At 38.5% G+C, this 12,488-nt stretch overlaps 2 protein-coding genes across 5 annotated transcripts in view; one reads left to right on the top strand and one right to left on the bottom strand.

Moving 5' to 3' along the window:
- The window catches only part of LOC5576429 (low density lipoprotein receptor adapter protein 1-A), a 55,937-nt gene extending 50,097 nt beyond the window's left edge, over positions 1-5,840 (top strand). For all 4 annotated transcript variants that reach the window (XM_021845828.1, XM_021845827.1, XM_001662581.2 and 1 more), the window contains exons 3-5: positions 3,134-3,322; positions 4,923-5,470; positions 5,536-5,840. In XM_021845828.1, the coding sequence (XP_021701520.1) occupies positions 3,134-3,322; positions 4,923-5,470; positions 5,536-5,631 (833 nt within the window). In that variant the 3' untranslated portion in view covers positions 5,632-5,840. The remainder of the gene's footprint in view (positions 1-3,133; positions 3,323-4,922; positions 5,471-5,535) is intronic.
- Positions 5,841-7,767: 1,927 nt separating this feature from the next.
- LOC5576425 (YEATS domain-containing protein 4) lies at positions 7,768-8,805 on the bottom strand. The gene is made up of 3 exons (XM_001662583.2): positions 8,604-8,805; positions 8,059-8,539; positions 7,768-7,995 (listed from the first exon to the last, which is right to left on the bottom strand). The coding sequence occupies exons 1-3, from the start codon at positions 8,649-8,651 to the stop codon at positions 7,832-7,834; spliced, it is 693 nt and encodes a 230-aa protein (XP_001662633.1). The 5' UTR covers positions 8,652-8,805; the 3' UTR covers positions 7,768-7,831.
- Positions 8,806-12,488: the final 3,683 nt, after the last annotated feature.

Raw genomic sequence — 12,488 nt, 5'->3', positions numbered from 1 at the left:
CACTCTCGTATGATAACCCGAAGCAAGCTGTAACTAATCAGAATGGTCCTATCTTGGCGGAGGTCAACCGCGGCACACCTACTCCATCATGCAAATAATGCAATATCAATCTGTTTATTCATTTCAATGTACACATCGATATCGTTTGGACCTGTCCATGTCCTTACTGTTACCACCGTCACAGTTTACAAGCCCCATACGATCATCTATTATTAAAAATAATTATTCTCTATCAACCGACTGACACCAACCGGTCGACCACGCTGGCCTGGCGCGATCCATTTCATAACTACCGGGCAGCAATCAATAATGGCGTGAACTCCCAGGTAATGGTGCAGCCCAATGCAGCAGCCACGCTTATCTTAAGAGGGCGAACCGACCCGTCTATCCGGCTCGAAGGAAACCATGTCGAGAGCGCGGTACCACACGTTTTGCCTCGCAAAGTGTTTTCCAATTCGAATGATAGCGTTCGATTGCAAATTTAAAACAATTTCTGATTCTGATATCAATTGCCCACATGCCTACCATAGGAAGGGCTGGTAGCGACTGCGTGTCTTGGAAATAGGAACTTTAAAGACTTGGAAAAAGAGATCGGAAAGGAAGCAAAACATAAACAATTCAAACAGGGATTAGGGTATAAGTTTAGTAACAAAAGGTTGAAATGATTTGCTTGGTATTTTTAAAGGAATTCATCAGTTTCCTTCAGGCCACACTACAAAGATCTCTTCTGGATGTAATTTAGTAATTCTTTCAAAAACTTACTGAGGAATTTTACTGAGAATTTCGTTCAAAAAACAACCTAAAATCTTACGTTGGATATCCCTAGAAAGATTCCAAAGGTGTTCACGAATCCCTTCAAGGATTCTTTCATACATTTTTCCATCGATTTAACTAAATAATTTCCAACTGTCCAAGATTTCTGGTTAGGACGAAGAATTCAAGCAGTAATTTCTTCAGAGACTTTTCCACTGATATCTTAAGATTTCCTTCGTGAAGGAATTTCTCTAAGAATAACTTCAGGATTTACTCCAGATATTCCTTCAGATTTTTGTTTCAGAAATTCTCCAAAATTCCCTAAGAATGTTCTCGATGGTTCAAGAAACCATAATTTAATCAATCAATCACAATCATCGAAAACGAAAAAACATATTTGTCATTCAAGATTTTACGTATACACTGAGGAAAGCAAACGTAAGACTGTCATAAGATTTGCTTATGGAATTACGACACAAGAAAAATCTTTGAAATTCATAAGACCATCGTATGGTTTTCGGCAGATGTTGTTTCCATAATACACCTCGAAGGAATTTCGTAAGATGATCTTATGAACCAGCATTGACTTGATAACAAAATCCATAGATAGTCTTATGAAATACGTTCTGATCCATTCTTGGTTCCATAAGACTGTCTTGTGTAATTTGAGCTTTAGATTATAAATTTCAATGAATGAATAATATTAATCCGCGTTGAAAAATAGGTTAACCAACTTGGGAAAATCAAATTTTCATCCATTTTGTCATGTCGCAAATCGATTAAAGCACTTTACTGTAAGCATTAGAATCGATTTGCGATACGACAAAATGGATGAAAATTCGATTTTCTCTAGTTGGCTAACCTATTTTGAACGCGAAGAAGTATATTATAGCAGCGAAACATTATTGAGAAAAGTTGTGAAGAACGCTTGAATTGGTGCAGGTTTACGTTAGGGGCGGATTAATGGATGAGGGGGGTTTGTGATTTCTTACGCGTCATACAAATTGTTTTGAATTTTCAATCAAAAATCTTATTCTTTGGATCCAATTCCTTAATCTGATCGAAAGAAAGTGTTAGTTACAGCGGAATTGATGATAAATAGAAAATATTTACCCTTTGATGCATTAGAAACGGAGTCAGCCAGTGACAAATCAGCAAACACGTCCATTTCGGAAGCCATATTGAATTTATGATTGTGAAATGGGTGTACCGAGAAAATTTGCCTCACGTGGTTCTTCACAATGATGAGCAATGGGGTTCATAAGCGTTCTTATGACATTGACAATTGATTATTATGAAAAAATTACACTTGTCTTATGAATCTCAATCTCGTCGAATGAAATACGCAAGTGTCTTATGAACCAACAAAAAAATAATAAAAAACGCGTTCATTAGTGTGATCTTATGAAAATCATGCGAGATTTTTGCCTCAGTGTAGTGCAGTGATAAACTGAAAAGAAAAACTGTTTTTAAAAATCTGTAAAACTATGAAAGTTATTTTCCTCGGGGTTGTAGCAGAAAATTGTCAAGGATATTTTAAAAATTATTTGCAGAAGAAATAAATACGGAAGCTATTTCATGAAATAAATCTTTCTGATGAATCTTTCAAAGATCTCTGAATGAATTTTTGAAGAAGGCTTGATGGATTATGTATATAAATTGCCAAGATAATTGAATAATAATCAATAAAATCCCTGGGTTTTCTGAACGATTTTCTCCAACAAAAAACCTCCATAAAGAAATGTATGTAGAAATTATCGGAGGAATTATTAGAATAACTGCTGCAGTATTTGCTGGTGTGAAACCTTTACTTGAAAAAACTCGAGATATGAACTGCAGGAATAATGGATAAAATTCTACAGAAGTTTCTAAAGATTATGTTTAGAAATTTAGATTAGGAAAGATTGGAAATTACTGGTAGGTGCGTTGGATTTTCTGAAATAAATTCTGGACAAATTCTTTCAATTATTCCTTGAAAAATCACTGAACGAATTGCTGTGGTGTGAGTTGGTAGGGAATCTTTAGAGGAATTCGAGGAAGGATGCCTGGAAGTATTGCAGAAGAAATCACAAGAAGAAATTCTGAAACTTCCGCGAGCAATTTGAGAAGAAACTGTGGTAGAATCACGTAAGCCTCTACTTTTTTTCTGAATCCTCTAAAATTTTGCACCATGATTCACTACAAGAATCATTTAAATTGACTTTAAAGACCATATGGGTTGAAACATAGACTTTAGACTTCTATTGAAAAGAGATACTTTTTACAGGCTTGCATTAAAATAGTGAACTAGTATCTTAAAAAAGACTCGCTACCAGCCCTGCAAAAGAAAGATTATTTCGGTTCCATTCATCATTCGATACTTCTATTTTTCTGATTTCAGAACTGTGCGAGGAGATGGCACTCGCCAACAACATCCGCGATTTTTCGGACAACCACGAAGAGCTGGAGGATGGATTTGGCGAGGCGATTACCTACAGTGTAAAATATTTGGGCAACACGACGATACCGACACCCCGCTCGGAGAATTCCACCTCCGAGGCCGTCAAGAAGATCATCACTGCTGCAAAAGGTACACGTTACAGTAGACTACACTGATTCACGTACTTTCACCCTTTGCAATCGATATTTAGTTTTTTGACCTAGTTCTGTTGACCAAAAACAAGTCGATTTGAAAAAAATACTAATTTTACAAAATAACAGGTTTTTCTCGATATAAAGATTTTTTTCATTCAAATGCAATGTTCATTTTGAAGTTCATATAGCGTTAAGTAAACATGCCAAATTTCATACATATTCGTGCATTTTTATTATAGCTATTATATCAGTTCAATTGATTTTGTATTTTTATATATTAAATCATTACTGATTATTTTGAACCACTTTCAACTACTTTTTTTGAACAGGTTGCGGTACTCGCAAAATGGCTCAAATTCAAACACTACCCGAAAATTTTTGAAACGGCATATCTGGATTGCACCTCAAATGAAAGCCCATGAGTTGCCCTAAAAAACATCATATTTAGTTTTTTGACCTAGTTTGGTTGGTAAGAAAAAAATCGATTTGAAAATCACTATTTTTTTTATAAAAAAAACTTGTTTTTTCTCGATTTGAAGTACTTTTAAAATTCATATACCATGCTTATTTTAAAGTTCATATAACGTAGAGTATTCATGCCAAATTTCAACACAATCCGTGCAGTTTTACTGTAGTTATATCAGTTTTTGTGATTTCGCATGTTTAGTGACATGAAATCATTGGGAGTCATTTTGTCCCACTTCCCCCAATACAAAAATCTAAAATTTTGCATGACATCTCCTTTTATATAGAAAATTTCAGCCTGATCGGAGAACATCAATACAACTTCCCTTGGTTGCGGTTCTCGCGAACTGGCTCTCAAAAGCTACTAAGCCCATGTCTTTAAACAATATGCCGCTTTTGTGCATCTTTGCACCCAAATTAAAAGTTATTAAATTAAATAAAAATCTTGCAACTTTTCTATTCATAAGAAATGAAGGGTTTGCCAAAGCTAATAAGTTTAAGATAAGGATGAATCAAAGCCACACAAGCTCAAGCATGTATTTCATCTTACTTATTCAACTTTTAGTCGATTAGATAACTAATGACACATTAGAAGCTCTTATGAATAAAGGATTGTTTTCAAGAATATTTTATTTATTAATTTGATATTCAGTGACAAATTTAAAGAAAATTTCAAGCCCTGATAATGAGAAGAAAATTATAAAATATTTAATATTTGGGTATAAATGATTTCAATGAATGGTAACCGGTATTATGTAATAACTTGAAAAGGATCACTATATCAGAATATTCAAAAATTCTGATTATTGTAATAAAAACTTTGCCATTGTTTTAAAGCTCATGCAACCTCTAATCAACACTACAAAAAACAGTGTCAAATATTTAAAATCATCGCTCCCTCGAAAATATAATTCCAAGCCCAGGGTCAATGAAAATATGAAAATTTGTGATTAAAAATCCTATTTGTCTAAAAAACGCACGTGTTACGTAAACTCTGAAAACAAATAAAAAAACAACGTGTCAAAATCCTTTGAATTCATTGTAAATGTTCAAAGTGCGTGTAAAAGGCTTTGATATTGTCGCTCAGTATTATTATACTTCATTTTACGCTTTTTAATATTCTTCCGCAGGCAACAAAAAGCTCCAGCGCGTGACTTTGTCCATCTCGCCCAAGGGAATCGAAATGATTGACCTTACCTCGGGAGAAACCCTGCTGCAGGTGTCAATCTACAATATTTCCTACTGCTCAGCAGACGCAGCGCACGATCACGTGTTCGCTTTCGTTGGTACCGCTCACAATCCGGAAACTGAGGTGAAGGAGATGTGTTTCCGTAAGGATGTCGAGGAAGTCGAGTTCGACGGGCCACTGATCTGCTACGCTTTCCTGTGTCAGAAGCGCAAAATGGCGCAAACCGTAACGCTGACCGTGGCCCGAAGCTTCGAAAGGGCATATCAGATTTGGCAGAACAAGCAGTTTCAGGCGGATAGGAAGCGTAAGGAATTGGCCAAATTGAATGCATCTAATCGATCGGCTGAAAGTGGAAGTAGCAGTAGCAGCAATAGAACCGGTTCAAGTAGAGATGAAGCCGACAGTAAAAGTTTGCTGATTGATTTCAACTCCGATCTGGCTGCTGAGATTTGCTCCAAAGACCACCGGGAGCTACTGCAGAATACTTGGGTAGGTCTCATTAAATAGGTAATCGAGACATTGAAATCTAGTAAATGTTTTTTTTTTCTCAACAGGTTTCATTTGAGGATGATCAATCGCAAGAATTCATCACAGTGCCAAATCTCAACGCTGCCAATGGATGGAGCAGGACTGCAATTTGCTCTAACTGAAAAAGAAATTATCAGCTTTCGAGCTTATCTATATGATAGAAGATAATTGTTTTTTTTTTTTATTAATTGAATGGAAATACAAAACGAAATTTTCTACTTTTACATTGATATAAAGAATAGTTATAAGCAATTGTGATAAAACTGGATATTTGTAATTTTTATATAAATTTAAAAATGATACAATAAATCTGATTATTTTTTAAGAAGAATTCTCGATCAGATGGATAAACTCCCTAGAATAAAAAAACACTTGGAGTCACCATTAATTAGGGATATTTTAAGAGCGTGGATTGTCAGCAAAATCATACGATTGGTTCCGTATACATGGTGCCGTCCATCAATCAGAACGTGGTCGATTTGTGATTCTGTCTGCTGTGGTGATCTCCAGGTGTATCGGTATGGAAGGCTGTGCTGGAAGTAGGTGCTACGGATGGCCATATTCTTGGAGGCGGCGAAATCAATTAGTCGTAAGCCGTTTCCGTTCGTCAGCCGGTGGGCGCTGAACTTTCCAATAGTCGGTTTGAACTCCTCCTCCTGGCCAACCTGAGCGTTTAGATCTCCTATGATGATTTTGACGTCATGGATTGGGCAGCTGTCGTACTCGTGTTCCAGCTGCGCGTAAAAAGCGTCTTTATCATCATCAGTGCTTCCGGAGTGAGGGCTGTGCACGTTTATTATGCTGAAGTTGAAGAACCGGCCTTTGAGCATCAACTTGCACATTCTCTCACTGATCGGCCACCACCCGATCACGCGCCTCTGCATATCACCCATCACTATAAAAGCTGTTCCCAGCTCATGTGTATTGCCGCAGCTCTGGTAGATGGTATGGTTACCTCTAAACGTTCGCACCATTGATCCCTTCCAACACACTTCCTGCAACGCTACTATGCCGAATCCACGGTCCTTCAGCACGTCGGCGAGTAAGCGTGTGCTCCCGATGAAGTTGAGAGATTTACAGTTCCACGTACCGTGCTTCCAATCGCTAGTCCATTTACGTCGCAATGGTCTTCGCCGATTGTCCCGATTCGTATTCTCTCGTAGATTATTCATTGCTTGATTTTTTCACGGCTTGCAGGGCCTGACACCAACCCCCTTAATTTCCGGAGGACCATTCCCCCTAAATGTTCGGAGGGCCATAGTGCACAGTTTAGCTTGGAGTCCTTCTCTGGCACTCGGACGATGATCAGCCGCCCCTGACATGGGGAACATACGCTGTTGTGAGCCGCTCCTAACATGGAGTACAGACGCTCAAGGTTTGCAGAAGCAAAAGCAGAAGCAAACCCTCCTTTTGCTGTCAGCATACGACCAGAGTTCCCATCGGGGTTTGGATACCCGATCTTCCCTAAGGTTACTCGTACCCCGGCCAGTACCGCGAGGAGATAGGGATAGGAGTTGCTGGGCAGGAAGCTAAGAACCGCAGAGGGGTCTGTTTTATTCCTTCAGGTACGCGAGGTACCAATGGTACGCCATGCCCAGCCATCTACCAACCTATGTGGAAACTCTAAAAATAATGCTTCAGCAGGATTCAATGTAAGAACCCAGAAGAATTGAAAAATCCATAAATGGAGGAATATTTGGAATAACCCTTGAGAAAACTATTAGAAGAATTGTCCACGAGAGCTTATAGGATGTATCTTTGGAATAATCCCTGGAAGGAGTCCTAATGGGATTCATAAATGAATTTCCTATGGAGTCTCATAAAAAGATTATCGGTGGCATCCCTAGAGGGATTCCCAGTCAAATCTCTGGAGGCATTCTCTGAGGAACTTTCCTTAGAAATTTCGGAAGCAATCCAGTTGCAATATTAGTATCAATCTTTGAAGGATTTCCTGGGGAAATTGCTACACGTATTCCTGGAGGAATCAATATAAGTAGAAGTATTTATAAAGAAATCCTCAGACAATCGCAGGAGGATTATTGGGAGTATTCCTTTTAGAAATCCTTGTACAATATCCTGAAGGAATTCATGAAAGTCCCTTTGGATACATTTTAGGGGATTCTCTAGAGGAATCCACGAAGAAATTCCTGGATTTATTTTTAAATGACAGGACTATTCCTTTCCTCAGCTCGGTTTTATAAGTGGCAAATTTAACCAAGGAAGTATCGGTATATTTTAGTAAGCAACTAAACATATGCTATAAGTATCTTATTATTTAATCAATATAATAGTTTAAATTAGGAAGGTACTCACATATCTGGTTCAGCTGGCCGGCTGTTGACCTTGTACTTTAGCAATTTCCGCTTTGAACTTGGTTATGGTTTCCCGAGCGAGTTTCAGTTTGTCTTTCAACAGTGCAATCTCCGACTTTACCTTCCCTTTGGTATCGATTATATTTTCCAAGGATTGAACTTTCTTCTCTTCAACTGTAAAGGGATATACATTAAGATGAATAACTCCAGCTACCAAACGCTAGAGAATATACTCACAGTCGGTATCGTGCTTCCAAGAACCTCCAGTCACCGGCTGCACATTCGTCAACAGTTGCTGCATCAGCTGGGTCGGTTCCTGGAAAACGATTTCCTCGTACTGTTCCGAAACCAGCACCTTCTTGCCCTCGAGCTGATTGGCCACCTCCCCATCCACTATCGGCGACTGGAACAGCTTCAGAATGTGATACATTGTGACCGGTCGTTCCGTCGGATCGTGGAAGTGGATTTTGATCACGATTTCAAACTCTCCCCAGCCGGTTTCGGTCACCTCGAAGGGCGGTTTCGTGACGACCCGGTTTGGATTGGCGTAGCTTTCGTGCAGCTTGAAGTGGATCTTCTTCACGTAGGTGGACATGTCCTCGTTGTGGTAGGGCTTCACGTATACCGTCCACTGGTGGGTATGGCCGTCTTCTTCCCGCTTTTTGCCAAAGGAACGCGCCACATTTCCGTACACCAGAGGCTTTACGATCGTCAGACCCTGTTTGATAAACAATGCTGCATCTGCAAGTCTGTTGTTGAGTGTTTTATCCGAAAGCGCTTACCTTGACACGTCCACCGGAATCCGGCCCGAAATCAGTCGATATGTTCATTTTTGAAAAATTATTACACTTGATTGTTTATAAAACACTTTGATTGCAATATTAAATAATTATTAATTGAAATTTTTACAAAAATTATCAGAAAACTAGTTTTTGATCGTCCTGCTGCTGCTTTTGAGCGAATCGAATGATGCTTTCATGACAAGTTTTTGTTTTGGTAAATAACAGTGTTGCCATATCAATTTGAAACCTCTCAGCAAATGGCTGCGTTCGATAGGGGATTGGGGGCATAATATGGTTGTTTTTTCAATAGATAGATTACCACACTGAAACAAGCGGGCCGTCCCAAACAGCATCATCTCTCACACGGGGCGACCCAAACACCACAGGTCGAACGCGGGCCATGCCAGACAGCAAATGCTGATGCATTTCAACACTCAAACAGCGGGATGCCTAGCAGCGTTGTGAGCCAAACGAATACACCCACAAAACATGTACGGTAGGCGAACCTCGTTGCGTATACCCCCCCTGTGAGAACCATGAACGTGTTTTTAAATTTACTATTCCAACCACGATTGAGCTATCATGAACGCTTTTTATTTGCGTTTTGTTCCCTCACAATCTAACCGCGTCGATAGCCGAGCGGCTAGCGTTCGCGCTTGGCAATCGCCAGGTCCTCGATTCGATTCTGGTCTGCTGCAAGTTTTTAACCATGATATAGTAATTTTTACTGTCGAAATGGTGCCATGGTAAAATTGAATGCACAAAATATTCTAAATAAATGCGAATTTAGTCTGCACAAATCAAGTGGTGTTGTGTATTTAATTTAACCCTCTGATATAGTATTTTCAACCGCAACGCTGTTCTCAGTGCACGTACGGCAAATTGTATTTTTCTATGCGGGATCTCAAGGACAACCAACCAACCAAGCCCCTAAAGCGTTATGAAAGGGCTCATTCACAAATTTCATAACGCTTTAGGGGCTGGGTGGGTGGTTGTCCTTGAGATCCCGCATAGAAAAATACGATTTGCCGTACATTCAAAACAGTAAAACACTTATTTCCGTTAAGGTTAACGTATTACAAACAGTTGCGTTTATGTTAAACAATATGAAATTCAAAGTTGAAGACCATAAACAATCATTTCAGTATTAAATACTGAATGGTGATAATTACTTAAACTGTATTGTCATTGTAAAATTTTATAAAGCTAACAAACCGTGAGAAATTGTTGAAACATAGCATCAACGTTCGCCAAATGGTTCACTGGTGTATATCCAAAACTAGTCCGTACACACACACATGTAAATTTAACTATATGTTACAATTACTTAACAGTTTGGTGAACAGTTGCACGCATTGGTAAGCGTATATATTTTAAAATCATTTAGCTGCAAACGCTTAAAACAACTAACAGACCTATGTTTACATTTTCATTAATCATTAGAATTAATCTTGCCCTCCATCACAACTTATCCGAAAATCATTATTGTCCAAATTTATTAGATTTATCAAGAATTCCGATTTTTTTCGGGACATCGATTAATCAATATTTAAAAAAAAAAAATTGTGAAATTTTTACATGTAGGGTGCCGGTACCAATCGTTGTAATGTACCAGTAGATTGGACTATGGAATAAAACGAACATTTTTCGATAAAAACGACATGTGGTATTTTTGATGGATAGATCGTCTCTAGTTTAGTCGATATGCCAAATTTCAGCTTCTTATTTTATCAAAAAGTCATATAAATAATTAAGTTTATGCAAAAAAAAATGCTCTCTTGCACCAGTAGTAGCCGTCGTGTTCCAGTAGTGGATCAACGGATGGAAGCAGTTTTTAAAATGGATGTATAAAAATGAAGAAAAGCCCTAGAGATGATCTTTCTGCTTCATTCGATAGATAATAATTGCTGTTCCGAAGGAAAAATGTTGAACCTATGTAAAAATTTACCATTTTGTTTAAAATTCCTTGTATCATTCCCGAATGTCTACTACTGGAGCACTAGCGCAACTACTGAAACACGTGTAGTGGCTCAAGCGATTTTATGTTAAAATATTAGTTTTATCACTCTTTTTATATTTTTCCCATATAGTAGAGGGAAATCTTTCTGTTGACGCCAAAAGATCTTTGTTAAGGCTTTTCGTTATTTTGTTATGATTTTTTATAGCTTAGGTAGTCCACTAATGGCACCGGCACCCTACTGTGAACTGTTTTTAGCGTGTCCTGTGTATGTTGTTCTTGAAGTAAAAAAAGCAAAAAAGTGAAATTTTTTTGAAAGAGTGCAAATGAGTGAAAAAAAGTATTTTAATTCCAAAAAAGCTCTTGTTGCTTTCCGTGACACGCCTGCTGATCTTTGTGTGCTGTCGGTGTTATTTATCCGCATCACAACGCTTCATCGTCGTTGCAGGAACCGCAGAATTTTCCCCTGGTGATCGACGGTCGGATTTTCTACCAACAATCGAGTGGAAGAAATCATCGGCTAATCAATGCAAAGCCAGATCAAATCCGCACCGTGGAAAATGGCAATGAAATATACCTTCGGATTTGCTTTTCCAGTAGGACCAATCGAAAACTTCACTTAAAGATTTTGTAAGGTAAGTGTTAGTGGCATAGAATAGTGATTGTCCTTACTGGGGTATTTGTCCATAACTTCACGCGGCCTTCGGGAATGACGCGCGGCACTTTTCTCACCCCGTTATGGTTCTTATGGGAAAATAACATTACGGTATTTGCTTAAGTGCGGCGCATCATTCTCTCAAAGGAAGGTTGCGTGAAATTTTGCTAGTGCCCTAAGGGAAACAAACCAACCGCCGCGCGGCGTATACTATTCAAGGAATATGACAATAATATTTGTTTGTTTCCTTTCTCTTATAGAACCTGTACTCCATTGGGAAAGTGTAAGGAAAGCAATGGCACAACATGACCAGACCCTTTGCAATCCGGATACATATGGAAACGAGTGTAAAACCAGTGTCCCAAATACCATTCCCCAAACTGTAAAAATCGTTTATGGTAATGTTGGTTTATTGTTTTTTTGGATGTTATATGGAACTGTTCATAAATTGTCGCAAATAGTTGCGGATAGTTTCGGAAACAGTGGCTGTATTGTTTTGGTTTATGCGGGATGTTACAGCTCATACAAAATCTGAAAAATAATCATACAAAATGCGTTTAGTGGGTGTCGAAATTGGCTATTTTTGGCATTATGAAATTTGTGAATAAATTCCAGTAGTTCTTGCGATTTTCTATTCGCCTGATTGTGAATGGATTCATTCACAATTTTCATAACGCCAAAAATGAGTTTGTTTTGGCAACTAACCAACCTTCCCGTAACGCTTTTTGTATAGATATTGTGCAAATTTTGTATGAGTTGTAACGTTTCGATTACAAACTGCCACCCACTCCTTATAGCGTTATGAAATTGGTGAGCAGACCCAATAGAGTGGCTATATGGGAGGTATACTTCGATCTAAGCATTCAGTGGATGCGGGAAATGATAAACAGCGAGGGGGTATGATATGCACCAATGATAATTTGCAAATATCTCTTTGAATTCACAAAGGTTGCAAGTCTATCAGTTGGTAGCGGCTCTCGTAACTCGGAAGGCGTACACTCAGAAACACGGGTAGTCACAGAATTACTAAATTTTAGTAATTTATGACTATTTTCTATCTGCCTCTCTTTCATTCTGCCGGGAATTGTACAGTGGGGATTAGACTGGCCCACTTTAGTATGGGAGAAAAATAAAGTTGTATAATTCCATGGAGCACCCACCAGGATTATTCTTTAGGGTTAGAGGAAGACTTCCTAAAAGTTTCAGCTCATTTGGTCGTTCCATGAGCTGGCGCAATTGAATTGAAGTTAATATGGGATTTTCAGCTCCAACA

Source organism: Aedes aegypti, chromosome 2, assembly GCF_002204515.2.
Source record: "Aedes aegypti strain LVP_AGWG chromosome 2, AaegL5.0 Primary Assembly, whole genome shotgun sequence".
Classification (NCBI taxonomy): Eukaryota; Metazoa; Arthropoda; class Insecta; order Diptera; family Culicidae; genus Aedes; species Aedes aegypti.
This window is presented reverse-complemented; position numbering and strand designations above follow the sequence as displayed.

What these genes read in the sequence shown, in the direction of transcription:
- LOC5576425 (XM_001662583.2), bottom strand. Translation starts at nt 8,651, where the DNA reads ATGAACATATCGACTGATTTCGGGCCGGATTCCGGTGGACGTGTCAAG. An exon ending in ATTCCGGTGGACGTGTCAAG is followed by an intron (nt 8,540 to 8,603) that starts GTAAGCGCTTTC and finishes TTTATCAAACAG; the next exon opens with GGTCTGACGATCGTAAAGCC. An exon ending in TTGGAAGCACGATACCGACT is followed by an intron (nt 7,996 to 8,058) that starts GTGAGTATATTC and finishes ATCCCTTTACAG; the next exon opens with TTGAAGAGAAGAAAGTTCAA.